The following is a 16,238-nucleotide window of genomic DNA, read 5'->3' as shown; positions in this document are numbered from 1 at the left end:
GGTCTCACTACGAAGCATATTCTAGACTAATATATCTTATGAGCAGCAACTCACAGTCCTAAGGTACTTGCCTAAGGTGCTATTGCAAAGACATCAATGATATTACAAGGATCGCCTATTCTGAGTGTTATCTCGTAGTGAGTGGAACGAACATACTGGCACATATAGATATTTAGTAGTCTTCCAATTCTTCTAATTTTGCTTCACCAGATATTTTTTGTTCAATTTTCTCCCAAATATGTTACTACTGAAGCAATTGTTAATGTTATGCTAAATACCTTACAGCACGTGATGACCAATCTACGTGATGCTTTAATAGCTGCTGCGTATTCTGACCTTATCAATAAAAAAGTCAAACAAGTGTTAGTCAAGTAGTTGATCTTCCATCAGTTGTCATAGCCATTGCATCTGTTGGCGAATTTAATCTATTGTTATTTTTTTGCGATTTTAGTGCATGATTAACTCTTAAGGAGTTTTGGCAGAAGAATAAATTCGTGAATCAAGCGATTCCTTATTGATAATTTGTCCACAAGCGCTTTGGCATAATCCCTCAATGCCTCGTAGTCTTAGTGCATAAATAACTATTTTGGAATTAGGCTATAATCTCTCGATCTTTCGCAGTCTATGATGCACAAATTTTAGACACCGAACGAGAAAGGAATTCTATAATTTATTCTGTAATATTATTAAATATATTTTTGAATATACATAACAACATCTCGAAAACGAACGTTGATTGAAGTATTATCTTTATTTTTAACTTAAAATTATTTCTTTTACACGATTGATATCTAATCAATTTTTTTTAAATCACCCGTTTATTTTTACACTTATTCATAGAATCTCCCTCACAAAACCTACTGTTTATTTATTCCTCCTTTTTTATATCCATCCAATATTAAAATTTTATTGTTTCTATATATACTTTATTGTTCGGTGGGAGATCTGCTGCACTAACATACACATAAATAAAACACATACCCTTTTGAATCATGAAAAAAACATACTAATCAAAAATTGTTCGGAATAACGGGTAAATGATTAAATAATTAATTTTTAGGTGGTCCGAGGCCGTACCGTTGTGACCGATGCAACAAGACTTATCAAGTGAGAGGTTCTTTGCGCAGGCATATTAAGTACGATTGTGGCAGACGCGAGAAGGCCATCGTTACCGGTTATTCGGCTGTGAACGACGCTTTCATGTGTAATACATGCGGACGGGTGTACAAAGTCTTCAGTTCTATGAAAAGACACATCAGATACGAGTGCGAGAAATTACCAACGGTTCCTTGTCCAGTTAGAGATTGTCAATACAAAGCGAAGATGCGAGCGCGCATGTTGCAACATGTTCGAATGGTGCATAATTTGGACGCATAGTGGTGATTTATTTCTTGTAGTATGACGAACTCAAAAATTCATGCATCAATTCGTTTACAGTGTAGACAACCAAATGGACATAAAAATGCATGCATTTTTTACTTGATTATACTATAATTATATGTTAGTTAATAAATTAATGAATTATTATAAGTGAAAACAATCTTATACTATTATATTTTTGGAATTGTACTTTTTTATAATGAAACGAGAAAAATTAATTTTTGCACTTGATGTATAAGGAATTTGTTAATAAATAAAAGTTAAGTATTATGTAAGAAACAACTGTTAAATATATAATAATAAGGTGTGTTGTTGGCGTGTTAAAAACGATATCTTTATTTAAATAAATAAGATATTATTTTTGAATGCCTACTTTTTTATTTTTGTTGGGGTTAAAAGAATTGAAAGGTAAGTTTTTTGGGTTTCTTTCTAGATAGAAAAAATAATTTGATTAAAATTTCTTGTTGTAAACGTTACTTGTGTTTCTTTTGAAGCATTTGTCTTCAAAATTTTTATTTTCCAGGCGAATTCTTCGTATGTCTGAATTGTTCTCGAACGTATAAAGCGAAACGATCCCTATGGCGACATTTAAAATACGAATGTCAGAAGAACCCGACTTTTAGCTGTCCAGTTTGTTCAAGACTCTTCAAACAAAAATGTTCGATGTATAAACACCTCTATCACATTCACGGACAACAAACATTTCATTAAATATTAATTATTGTAATTTAATAAAAGGATTTAAAAAATTCTTCGTTATTTTTGTCTTTTTAATTTTATTTTCCAGTTTAAATTTTCTTCTCTTACTAACAAACACCACTAAATAACCTTAATAAATGCAAATCGTAGCAAGTACCTAATAAGATGGTGGTAGTTTTTTTCAGAAGTGGCCATTTTTAACAAAAATTTACTTTTACCTTACAATAAAATACACGTAGAAAATATCTAAACGTAATTATTGTCAAATTTTAAACTTTTCCGAGCGATTTTATTAATATGAACATTGTTTTAGCGTTTTGTGGGCGACTTCAGGCACAGATGAAGGTCCCAACGGTACTCCATAAATGTCCAAATTGCAATAAAGTTTATAATTATCGTAGCACGATGTTACGGCATTTGCGTTACGAATGCAACAAAGAGGCATCCGTCAAGTGTCCTCTATGTGGAAAGGTTTTTAAGCACAGACACAATATGCGCGTCCATATGTTGTCCATCCATGCTCACAAGGTCAAACTGTAACATTTTAATCTTAAACAATTAATTTCGAATTTTGCTGCTTTTTTTTAAATTGTATACATAATTTGTAAGCTAAACTTAGTTTATAAGATAACAATAAAAAAGACATAAATTAAGGAATAAATTTGTTTTTTTTAATGGGCTGGCTTTGACGAAATGTTGTTTTTAATGTGGTGGTTTTAAACCTTGCTGATAATAACGAAGTGTTGTTTGCTTTTAGGTGGTCATTGGCTGCTTATCGGTGGTTTAAAGTCCGACACGAAAATCAGACATTATTGTCCAAAGTGCAATAAAAATTACAAACACAAGAGGCATTTGAATAGTCACATTACTTATGAATGCGGAAAAGAGCCGCGTTTTACTTGTCCTGTTTGTTGCAGAAGATTTTACCAAAAATATACGTTAAATGCCCATTATAGGCAATCGCACCAATACATGTAAATTAATTAATTAATTATTATATATAAATAATTATTAACTCAATAAATTTTTTTAAATGTTCACATTTACATTTAATCTCCCCCTATTATAATTAATTCTAACAAATTTCTTTTCATAATGGATATTTACTACAAAATATTACATCAACATTTTTTTTTTTGAAAATATCTTTACCCTTTTTAGATTTTCGCTGCTTAAACTGCCACAAGAGGATGAAGAATAGAAAAACTTTAAAATATCACATGAATATGTGCGGAAAAGAAAAGCTATTCCAATGCAATCTATGCGAATACAAGTGTTATTCCAAATATAGACTCTTGAATCACACAGCGAGATTGCACAAGGAAGGCGTATCGCAGAAGAAATACTTTCCTTGTACTCAATGCAACAAGTATTATAAATCACAGGAATCTATGCAGGCTCATAGATCATTGGATTGTGGAAAAGGGTTTAGACATAGTTGTATGCAGTGTGGAAAATTGTTTAAGCGATTATGGTCATTGAAGAGACACATCGATATTTGTAAAGGACCGCAAAGTGAAGATCAATAAATAACATTTTGATCAATAATAAGTATTAATTATAGTTTATTTTGGGAAAATACTGCACAAATAATCTTGATTCATTTCCATGTAGTGAGTGCAAATTTTGATTACTCAATGAGCGGTTAAAACACCCCACGTGATTTGTAAAATGTATGAAAGCAGAAGAAAAAGAATTAAGAAGGTAGTTTTGCACAAGTTGGTGTTCCCCCAAAGTAAAATCTTGCAATATTATTAATAGGATGTTGTGTAATAATGATGTGTAGTATTGTACATAGTATGCTACGTACTTTTAGTTTGATTACAAATGCTTTTTTTTGCAAAGAGAAAGTTTTTTAAAACTTTGCCTAATCAACTTAGATAACTTTCCAACAATGCAAATTGAAGTTGCCTGTGGTTAGTAGTGGCAACGTCGCAACAATTGTTAAATTATGAAAGCATTAAAACACAAATTGCTGCGAGAGGTTTACCACATTAAAAACATTAGATTGAGAATCTTTATTAAGAAAAGAATGAGTAGAAGAAGTTGTTCTGCGCTGCACCTTAACATTTTTTCAAGTGTTGCATGTTTCGGCTATCTGCCATCATCAGTGTCCACTGCAATAAAACACAAAAATTAATGCAGAACATTTTAAGAAGTTTTAAGGTTGCGTCTGGTGAAGGTAAACAACCGAAACATGTTGGACTTTATGAAATGCAATTAATAATCAGTAAAATTGGATGTTTTGGATTGGTTTTTGGGACACGGTGTAACCTGTTTTATAACCTAACATTATTAATATTATTAAGTACATCCACAGGGTTTCAAGAAGGTCTTGATATATTACAATATTAATTCCAGTTCACTATCATTGTAACATTGTCTTTTTCAAGGAAGTACTGGGTTCATTTGTGACAATTTTGTGTTTATACAACTGACCAGAGTAGATTTCTGCTTAGTATTTTAATCAATGTATAATACAGTGCGCTACGGCTTTCTTAGTTTTCTTCCAAGAGTTGCTGTGCCAACATTGTTTTTTAGAGATGTTATGTGGTAGTGGAAAGTCAAATTATTTTCGCAACATGGAAAGTTGTCCCATGGCAAAATCGTTCTTTCTAGCGTATCTTCCTTAAGTAACTGTTGTACAAAACTGATACATTTGCGATTCATGACGAATGCAGAGCAACTCCAGCTGTTGAAAACCAAATTCAGTACCTGTTAAAGTCAACAAGCCAAGTTGATGTTTATGTACAAGTTGTATTAACTTCAGTAATTGCAATCAAATTTGTACCATCCACGATCACCCATCCAATTCTAATCACTCCGGTTGTAAAAACTTGCATGCAGGAAACGATTATTCTAGATTATTGTTACGTGTGGGATTTCAGATCTACTTGTAGCTCATCCAGCTGCAATTGTAATTAGCTTGTAATTATATGGCTCTACTTATAGCTATGTAGCTCTAATTGTACGGGCATCTTCAATTATAGTCATACAAATCTGGTTGTAGCTTATGTGCATCTGTCTTATTTACTGTTTTTCTTAGCTGCCAGTTTCAAAGGCTAGAATATTACTGATTATGTTATTACTGTATATTGCTGTTCATGGGCAGATTATTTTTCAACAAAACTTCATAGTAACTTGGTATCATTTATTTATTTCTTGATCAAATTTAGGATAAATAATTTAACAAGTGCAACAAGTCTTGAATCATCGCTCGGTGTGTCATGACATCAGTTTCGTTCAGAATCAACCTTGTGTTCATCGAAACATGACCAATCTGAATGTATGTGATTCATCTCGGATTTGGGAAGAAATTCATTCACATTGCAGAGTTTGAATTTGTCGGAGAGAAGCACACATTTATCTATTAGCGTATTACCAGCAGATACTGCAGTTTTTTTTTCGCTTATCATTACTTTGGCAAATGGTCTCACTACGAAGCATATTCTAGACTAACCTATCTTATGAGCAGCCACTCACAGTCCTAAGGTACTTGCCTGAGGTGCTATTGTAGCAAAACTAACAGCTATAGCTACAAGTTCTCCTTTTTCAAAGACATCAATGATATTACAAGGATCGCTTATTCTGAGTGTTGTCTCGTAGTGAGTAGAACGAACATGTATGATTTAATTGCTTGGAGCCACCTCACATATCGGCACTTATTGAATGAATACATAATGTGCAGCTTTCCTTGAGCTGCTTTTTGCTTGACACGGAGATATTTAATAGTCTTCCAATTCTCGTAATCTTGCTGCAACAGATATTTTTTGTTCAATTTTCTCCCAAATATGTTACTACCGAAGCAATTGCTAATGTTATGCTAAATACCTTACAGCGCGTGATGCTCTAGTAGCTGCTGCGTATTCTGACTCTATCGATAAAAAAAGTCAAACCACTGTTCCCATCTTCCATCAGTTATCATAACCATTGCATCTGTTGGCGAAATTAAAACTGTTGTAGAGGCTTATCAAGTAGTACCAGTATTACAGACTTTAATGGTGGCATCCAAAATTGGTATTGAATCTGCTGGGCGGCCACGCTGCTTTAGTAGTCAAAGTTCCATTTCCAACTAAGTTAACTAGTTGGTCCTTCTCCGAGGACGCAGACTTTCAGATTATGATTTGAAAAGCCTCTTAACCAGAAATTCTTATAAAAATACTTTCTTCAAGAGGATGTGTAAAGATGAGATATGACAATCATTTTTTACCACAAAATCTTCATCAATACTAATAACATAATACAGGGTTTCCCAAAACTCCCGGGACGGAGCTATAAGTTTTGAACGAGTGAAGAAAAATCTTTGAAAATTTGGGCATCACTAAAGAGTCATAAAAACTACATTCTTAGGTAGCAACCCCTATCGAGTTTTACCTTATTTTAAAGGTAATGGAAAAAGAAACACAACCCCATAAACCAAAACCCTATATCTTAAGTCTTTCAAGAATTATGTTCATATTGTCGACCTTCTTCGGTCTCACAATGGCCCAAACGCTCATAAAGCATCAAGAGCATATCCCTAGTGATATTTATCATTTATTTGATCATTTATTGATTCTGATTTTGTTGCATAAACTCTACTTTTCAGAAACTCCCAACAGAAAAAATCGAGTGGTGTTAGATCAGGAGATCGTGGTGGTCACTCAATTTCACCTGTTCTTCTACCAATTGAACGGTTTGAAAACGTGCAGTTTAAAAAGTCTCGGACTACGCGACTAAAATGTGGAGGAGCACCATCTTGCTGGATCCACTTATTGTCAATACCATTATGGCATTCGGCACATACACTTGGAACCACTTGATTTTCTAACAGTTGCAGATATCTGTCCATGTCCAAATTTTCGTTAATAAAAAATGGACGAATTACATTCTCTCCCATAATACCAACCCATACATTAATTTTCTGTGGTCTCTGAGTATGATCTTCTCTTATTAAACGTGGATTTTCGTCACTCCAATCACTAGAGAACCACCACTATCACTAGGGATATGTTCCTGATGGTTCAAAATTGCATTTATGAGCGTTTGGGTCATCGCGAGACCGAAGAAGGTCTACAATTTGAACATTTGTTATAAAAATAGTAATAATCGTGCAAAAAGAATTTGGAAGTCAACCCTACATAATTCTTGGAAGAGTTAAGATATCGGGTTTTGGTTTATGGAGTTGTGTTTCTTTTTTAATTACCTTTAAAGTAAGGTAAAACTCGAAATGGGTTGTTATATAAAAATGTAGGGGTGGTCATCCCCAAAAAAAACTCCACATTGTAGCTCCGTCCCGGGAGTTTTGCGAAACCCTGTATATCAATAATAATGGAATATGAGGAATATAGCAAAAAACTCAAGTATACTCATAAGATATTTATAGATAAATTTATAATTTGTTAGATTTTATAAGATACTCCTGAAGATGTTATAAATAACTCTACGAAACCGGTAAAAATGTTTCAAAAACTTTTGGAGCACTTGTAATCAAAATATAAATTTACGTTGTACACAATAAATAATGTTAGTAGTAAGTTTAGTCGTTGCAATAATCTAATCTAAATTTTGTCCATAATGAACATTGTGATGTAATTAAACAATATAATCTAACAACAATTGATTTATTTCTTTGAAATTAAAATTTTTTGATGAGTTAATTTTATTATTTTACTAATATATGATGTTTTAGGTTCTATGTATCAGTGCAATGTTTGCGGTAAATCCTATAAACATCGCTTTACATTATCGAGACATCAACGACATGAATGTGGAAAACCTCCTGCGTTTTTTTGCTTCTTCCCAAATTGCAAATTCCGTACTAAACAAAAATATAATCTTAATGTTCATGTTTCTACACGACATTCTTAACATAAGTACATAATTGTTTTAAATTTGTTACTTCATCATGAATGTTATTTATGTCTAACACAATTCAAAATTTACGTTTTCAAGTTATTAGTTTAGTATATAAAAATAAAATTAATACAGTTTTATTTTAAATAAATGTGTTTTTTTAATATTTCAGTTTATAAATAAATAGTTGTTTAATAATTTAAATTGTTTAATACCTTTTTTATAGCTTAAATGTTTTAGGTTGTCTTTCGAATCATCGCGAATCTGGATTCACCACATACGCTTGCGATGTGTGTAACAAAACATACATTTATTCAAATTCGTTGCGCCGCCACAAAAAATATGAATGCGGGAAATTACCAGGAGTGATCTGCCCAGAAAAAGGATGCAGTTTTAAAACGAAGCATAAATCCACGTTAAAAACACATTTGAAATTAAAACATCAATATTGTGTATAATCTCGAGTGTAGTGCAATGTGAATAAAATAACAAAAAAAAAAGAATTTTGAGGAGTATTTCTGTAGAGTTTTTTTTTTGAGTTTAGTGCATTCAAATTGTTGTGTTGAGATAGTAAAGTTTTAGAATAAGCCTCAAGTAGGAAGTTTTTATTTTTTTTTTTTTAGTTTTTCAGAAAATTTTTTGATTATCAATTCGTTTTTTAGGAAGAAACAGAGTTACCAGCAAACCGTATAGTTGCGCTTGTGGCAAAACTTACAAACAACGTTCGACTTTGTTACGACATACAAAATACGAATGCGGTAAACCGCCGAGATACGTTTGTCCTTACAACGGTTGTAGATACTTAACGAAACGAAAGTTCAGTTTAAGTTTGCATCTTCGATCTCAACATCATCATTTTGAATAAAAAAAGTCAACAAAAATAGTCTTTCGTCTATTTCTACTAGTCATATTGATATAATATTTATTGTGTTAACTTTTTGTGTAAACATTTTGTAGTACAAAAAAATGTAATTAATTATCCACAAAACCCAGCCTAGCTTTTTTATTAATCTTACCCTTATCAACTTAAATACGCGTGGTTATGGTGACTAACTTGTAATTTATGTTAGAAAGCTTTGTTGTGTTAAATCTTGAAATCAAAAAAAAAAAATTGAATAGATCGCTTTTTTTCCTAGGTTGTGGGTTTCCAGTTTTGATACCGTGATTTGTTCATCCTTGACATCGTCTGTATTTGCAGGTCACGGCTTGTTTGTAGAGGTGGAAACGTATCCTTGTCCAACGTGCAATAAAATCTACAAGCATCTCGGTAACTTGAACCGCCACCAAAAGTACGAGTGTGGCAGACGTGCACAATTTCAGTGTCCACTTTGTAGCTACAGGTGTCATAGGAAGGATGTTTTAAAAGCACATTTGATCCACACTAAGAAACATCAAAATATCGACCTTGATATGTTGGATCATTAACAAAAATGATTATTTTTATATATTTTTTTTATTAAGATGTACTTTCAACTCATAAAGAAATACGATAGAATTTTTTTTTGTAAATTGGGATTTTTTCTTTATAAAATGTTTTCGATAGTTTTTGTTACATATATGTTTCGACACATTGGGTTATCTTCAGAGAAATAACTTTATAATTGTTGTTCTTAAAATTTCCTGAAGATGACACAATATGTCGAAACATGGTTAACAAAGTGTTAACTAACTAACCAGCATTCAACACAAGTTATACAATCTTCCGAAGATCTTCTTGGTATTTTTGTACTTTGCGACGCGTTTAATAGTTAAGTTCACAAATTTGTGCTAAGAAATGTGCTGTGTGTATGGATGGTGGTAAATAACATCTTTAATCATAAATGTCGTACTTGAATATGTTTCCAATACATTCCAATATATTTGGAAATTTGTCTAACCCCGACATTACTGTAGTCCATGAAATGCTAAAAAAAAACATAAAACCCTTTCAATTTTCCATTTTCACCTCCTGCAGGGCTACCTTGTATAAGATTCTTTTCTATAATATGCCATTATTAAACATTAACATAAGCTTAGACCTCCTCAAGATTAAGATATAGTTAATCTTTTTCAGGATTAGAGTACCTTCTATCTCAACAATCTATCCTCAACATAAAAAAGTACTCATTTTTGGCTCAAAATTATGGTGGCATAATTTGCCATTGAATTAAAATTTATGATGTTGGATGTCCTTTGTCTTCCCAGACTATTCCATAATCTTCAAGGATAAAATCGTCCCAATTCTCCTTAAGATTAAGTCGTAGATCATCTTTATCAACTTGCGGCATAATATCTACATATATGTTAGAAATGCTCAAACATTTTTAGGCTTTATTTCCTCAAAGCTAGGAATGTAAGTCATTCATTTATCTAAGCCCAGAAAGAATTGCGTTTCTCGCAAAACTGCTTTGTGTAAGACTATAATAGATATGCCATAATTGAAGATTAACATATGCAAAATAGCTAACATATGTAAACAGGCAATAAGTTCACCTTCCTTGGAGAAAGATGGTATACTCCTTCTATCTTCAAGACTAAAATGTACTCCGTAATTTGCAGGATTACTAACTCCATAATTTTTATAAGATTAAGATTTGGCTGGCCTTGCTCAAAATGAAGCCTTCGCGAGACTATTCCAAAAGAGGAGGGAGTAGGGAGAATTTCCATGTGAGACAGATTTTGGATAATTATTGCTTATTATCTACTTAAAAGTTCGGGGGTATTACGAATCTTCTATTATGCCATATTCTTCCAACGCTTTTCTCGTACTTTTTTTGTACCAATGATTTTATTTTCTCAATACTTTTTATGGGCATTGTCAAAATTTGTGTAGAGTCATGGGGGCAGCTTTCTGACAAAGAAAATGTGCTTCGTTTCGATTTTTTCAGCCTTCACACTCCTTCACGGATTCCAACTTTGTGTAAGGTGGCGCTATAATCCCTCATCGTTGACTTCAACCTCACTTACATCTTAATCATTTTAGATTGCGCAAAAAATTGGATTGTGTCATGGCGTCAGTGCCAAATTCAGTATGGAGACAATTGAGGTTGAGATGTGCTGGATTTGCTATCATTTAACACTCCAGTAGTCGCGCCTCCGGTTACTACAAGAGTGGGCGCATGTCATCTCTTAGATGACTTTTCAACGCATGCAAAATTTATGTTTATTTTTCTATGATGCTAAAGTATTAACATGCTAGTCCAGGCAGACTGTCTACATCATCTTTAGATGACTTTCCAATGCATGCAAAATAGATATATGCTTATCTATGATGCAAAAGTATTGACAGGTTAGTCCAGGTAGACCGTCTACGTCATCTCTTAGATGACATACGACTAATGGAGTGTTAAGCCGAAAGATCCAAAGATTGGAAGCGATGGTTGCAACATGGTGAAAAAGAGAAGATAGCATCATTTTTGATAGCCAACCCAATGCATATATGAAAGGATGCTAAATGTGATTGGCAAGCAGCAATATCAATAACCAGCGATATGCTGGGAGATTTAATTTTTGGACAAAAAACTCTATGTACGAATTCTGCTTGTTGTAACTATAAAGATTCGTTGGCGAACCTAATTGTTCTAGGAGAAGATCTGCTCGGGCATGCACAACCAGAGACTAATCACACTACAAGTCATTTCAGTTTGTAGTATAGTTTACTTGAATCTTATCTAAGCATCGTCACAAAGTTGTTCTTTTTTCATCATCTGAATGGATTTGAAGGTCAAAAATCAACGTTTCCTGATCACGTGAGATGTTCACTTAAAAAATGGCACTGCATGATTTTTTTATTTATTTTTGTTGCGCATTTCGTCAAACCACAACCAAAGAGGTTACCAAATTTTACTCAATCTCTGCAATCTTCAATCTTAGGGCTAGCATTAAGACTAAGATAAGAACATGGTGGACTAAACCTTTTTATGACTAAGATGAAATAGATTTTCCATTGTTGGTGAAAGTTATCCATTTTTTTCACCATCATGCTGGAGCACATCAATCACATTGATTTTAATCAATAAGGAAAAGATGTACTTCCATTTGAATCGTCTCCAAGATTATTTCCTCAAAACTAATTAAAATATAGCAGTACATAATTTTCTCCACTTTCATATGATATTAATTATTTTCTGTATTTGTCGTTTTCGGTGCTTTTAATACATCAACAACCTGAGTTGTTGCTTCCTGAGGATCGTGCATTATTGCATTATTGGACTCTGAAATCGGTAAAAACAGGAAGTAAGTGTTTAATCTAAACAGTTTACTTAGGATCAAAGGCTAACTCATCTTTGCTGAAGAATTGGATCAAGACCTTTCCAAATTTCTTCTCAGGTTCATCCTCAGGATTAATACAGATTACATCTTCCTTCACTAAAGTTATTAATGAATGTACCTCGCCTTTCCCAAAATTGATATGAATTTGATGTCGTCAAGGTTCTATAGTATAATCCTCAGATTAATAATCCATTCAAAAATGCCTTAGGACTTAAATTTAGCCTGGCTTCCTCAGGTGGAGATGATAAGTCCCAGAAGATTTTCCCATCAATCGTTAATAGTTTCAAGGTCGTGTTTATAACGTTTTGATCAAAGTAATTATCCTCAGGGTTAAAGGCTACTTAATTTTTCTTAGTAGAAAGATAGACTCCATCTTCTCTAAGATTTGGAACATTTTTTTGAAATAATTTCCATTATTACAACAAAATTATGTAAGTAGGTGTAAATTAACACTAAAAATAAATTAAACTCACAAAAAATTGATATTATTAAAATTTAACTTATTTTTTTATTAAAATGAAGTTCGCAATTTAAACATTCTTCAGGAGCAAACTGCACGAATATTATTATCTTTAAAATTAATTTATATTATAATTTTTAAATATAATGTTTGATATGTTCCTGAAGATGGTAATGGTGACACGGCGAAACCGGTCTAAATAAAAATACGTCGATTAGAAAACATCCCAATGATTCTATCGTTATTATTACTTTATGTGTTGATTGTATATATTTTATTATTATGTAAGTTGTTTCATTTTTTATATTCAAGATTATTCAACAAAAAAAATAATAAAGTAAAATAATAAGTTGTATTTAAAAAATAAAGTTTTTAATATTTTTTTTTTTATTTCATTATTAAAATTTATAAGTACCTAATAAAAGAAATAAATAAAAATGAAGCAAAATAAAGGTATTATTTTATAAAATCATATATTTTAATTAAATTTAATACAAATTTGTTTTAGATTTCGAACGAGTGCCAAAAATGTTCTAAGATTTATTTAATTTATAAATCATAAAATGAAGACTTCTTTGTATTTTTGATATTCTTATTTCCAATTGTATAACTTTGCTTTAAAACTTTCTTCTCTTATTTTCTTGGTTAAAATTCTTGAAATTCTTTTTTTAATTAATATATTAAGAAATTCTTATTAAAATTTGTATTAACAGCTAATACTAATATCAATTTATAAGCGCACTTTTCTATTATAAAGATAAGTGAGTATAATTTTATTAAATTTATTAAAATTAACTCAAAAGCAAATCTAACGATATAATTTTGTAGGATATATGTACATGAATCTGTTTGCTTGTGACAGATGCCAAAGGACATACAAATATTTAAGAAACTTAAAATCCCATCAACGTTATGAATGTGGAAAAGAACCAACTTTACCATGCCCCGAGTGTGGATACAAAGCAAAATTAAAATCTCATTTGAAACAACATATGAGAATCATGCATAAACGCGATTTTGTATATGAAATATAAAACAGTATTTAATTAAATTAAAAAAATAATTAAGTTGTATTTAAAAAATAAAATTTTTAAAATTATTTTTTTCATTTTTTACCCTAACTTAAACAAATTATTTCATAAAGGTATTATTTTTCAAACCCTATACATAATTAATTAATTCTAATACAAATTTGTTTTAGGTTTCCAAGAATATAACGTGTGCCAAAGATGCTCTAAAATTTATTTATGTAAATCTTCGTTAAAACGACATCTAAAATACGAATGCGGCACGGAACCAATGTTCAAGTGCTCATTTTGTGGGTACAAAGCGAATCAGAAATGTAATCTAAGAAGACACATCCTAAATGTTCATAATTTGAAATAAAAATTGTTATAAAATTTGTATTAACCAAGCATAGTAGAATCTAAGATGACTCTTACATATCAGGAATTCGATGGGGTCCGTTTGTGACGTCACGCATGGGCCGAGCGTCTCTAACACGATTAAACCAGAATGTTTTTAGTTTTTGGTTTAGTGTTAATTGTAGTTTTAGTTTAATAAGAAATACAGTAATACCCCGAAAATACGTAAATAAATACGTGAAACAATAAATATTAATAAACAATAAACTATTTAACTGTTTTACAATGTATATACCTTGATTTAACCATTTAAATTTGATGGTTTCGGAGATGGTAGTTTGGCTACATAATTCTGCCTCAAAATTTCTTGATAACATTCAATCGATTGTTGTATATTCTTTTTAACTGTCATTGCGCCCTCTTAATTGTAATCTATTTCCTCTAAAATTTTTATGCCATTCTGTATGGAATTAAGTTGCAATGGTTGTGCTAGTTCAATATTATTTTCTTCATTTTTATGTTGTTGCTTCAATCAGTTCGTCAAGGGTAAGCTCCTCGTCATGTGACCCTAAGATCGCAATGACATCTTCCCAAGCTGCCAGACAAGCTTTTTCCAAACTTCGTTCCACGATTTTATTTATTCTAAAAATCTTTAATGGAAAAGTTGTGATCCATAGATTGATTTAAATGATTAAATGACCGTCACGTATAGTACGTCTTAAACGTTTTGTTAACACCTTGATCTATAGCTTGAAGTAAACTAGTCGTAACAGTACCGTTCAACTTCCGGGATAAAATGATTTTCAAATCAGCCTTCAAATAAAGAAGTAGTAACCCAAGCTTTCTAATTGGACTTCCAAATTACTGCTAATTCTGATTTTGTTTTATTCTTTAGGGCTCTGCGCATATTTTTTCTTGACGTTCTATGAGGCATTTTTTTCCAAAATGACGAGACAGAGCTTGTCTCGTCTGCATTAAATATGGTCTGTGTGCTATAACCGCCTTTTTCTATTAACTTCTTTAATGCGGTAGGAAAAGCAGATGCGGCGTCTTTATGAGCACTTGCTGCTTCCCCACTCCTTGCAATATTGTGCCAATCGCATCTTTTTTTAAAACGACAAAACCAACCATTGCTGGCTAGAAAAATTTTATCTTTTGCATCATCTGCAGCTTGTTCTTTTAACTTCTCAAAAATCTGCTTGGCTTGATTACATATGGTATTCTGGTCTACTGGACACTTTTTGACATTCACTTGGTTTTCACACCATACTTTAAGCAAGGTTTCCATTTCAGCTATCATACCCATATCGTTAGCACTAGCATTTTTAACAGCGTCAAGAGTTTTAGTTTTATCTTTTATTATTGTATGAACAGTAGTGTAAGCCAATTCACATGTTTTCAAAATCCTTCACAATACTGTGAAGAGGAAAATTTGGAGAATCAAATTCTTTTCTTCTTGTTGACATAATAACTAATATGTAAGGAAATAAATAAAGTTTTCAACTAATGTTTTCGCATATATAACATAAAATACTTACATTGTTCTAAAATACTATTAAAGATTTTATTAAAGTTTTTTAATATTTAGGAGAAATAATATAAAATGTTTTTTGTACTTTGAAACTGGTCTTTAATTAGATAATAAATTTCAGTCTTACTAGTTTCGGCTAATAGCCATCTTCAGAGACTAGTTTTTGAACACAACAACAGATTAAAATATTAAATATCAAGTTTACATTTTTTTTTTCAAAGTTGTAAATTAAAATAAAATATAAAAAGTTTATAGTAAATTTTACAACCACGTTAACATTTAAACAAAATAATGTTCTAAGATTTTAAAATGTTAACGTGGTTGTAAAATTTACTATAAATTTTTATGTTTTATTTTAATTTATAACAAAAAAAATTTGATATTTGATATTTTTATCTATTATTGTGTCCAAAAACTAGTCTCTGAAGATGGCTATTAGCCGAAACTAGTAAGACTCAAGTATATTATCTAATTAAAAACCAGTTTAAAAGCACAAAAAACATTTTATATTATTTCTGTTAACTATTAAAGATATTCTTATAAACTGACTAATCAATCTGATGTGAGCGAGCTAAAAATATTATAATGCAATTTTCTACTGAGCGAAGTAGGGGAAGAACCGCCTAACTACGTATCTCCGGGTTTACGTAAGTCAAGGTATTACTGTATACAACAACCTAACGTTATATAACTACTAAAACTATACCTTTTACAGTAT

The 16,238-nt window shown here is 31.5% G+C and overlaps 1 protein-coding gene across 41 annotated transcripts in view; it reads left to right on the top strand.

Moving 5' to 3' along the window:
* LOC111415678 (longitudinals lacking protein, isoforms H/M/V) overlaps positions 1–16,238 on the top strand; it is a 289,549-nt gene that overhangs the window by 47,943 nt on the left and 225,368 nt on the right. The window contains exon 5 of one of the 41 annotated variants that reach the window (XM_023047458.2): positions 9,113–13,006. The exons of 36 other annotated variants lie outside the window; for them this stretch is intronic. In XM_023047458.2, the coding sequence (XP_022903226.1) occupies positions 9,113–9,339 (227 nt within the window). In that variant the 3' untranslated portion in view covers positions 9,340–13,006. Of the gene's footprint in view, positions 1–1,060; positions 1,747–2,392; positions 2,741–2,836; positions 3,118–8,154; positions 8,430–9,112; positions 13,007–16,238 lie in introns of those variants that run through there. 4 more of the 41 variants (XM_023047465.2, XM_023047461.2, XM_023047457.2 and 1 more) reach the window with 4 other exon arrangements.

This window comes from Onthophagus taurus, chromosome 1 (genome assembly GCF_036711975.1).
Source record: "Onthophagus taurus isolate NC chromosome 1, IU_Otau_3.0, whole genome shotgun sequence".
Lineage (NCBI taxonomy): Eukaryota > Metazoa > Arthropoda > Insecta > Coleoptera > Scarabaeidae > Onthophagus > Onthophagus taurus.
Note: the sequence above shows the minus strand (reverse complement) of the source record. Positions and strands in the feature narration are given on the sequence as shown.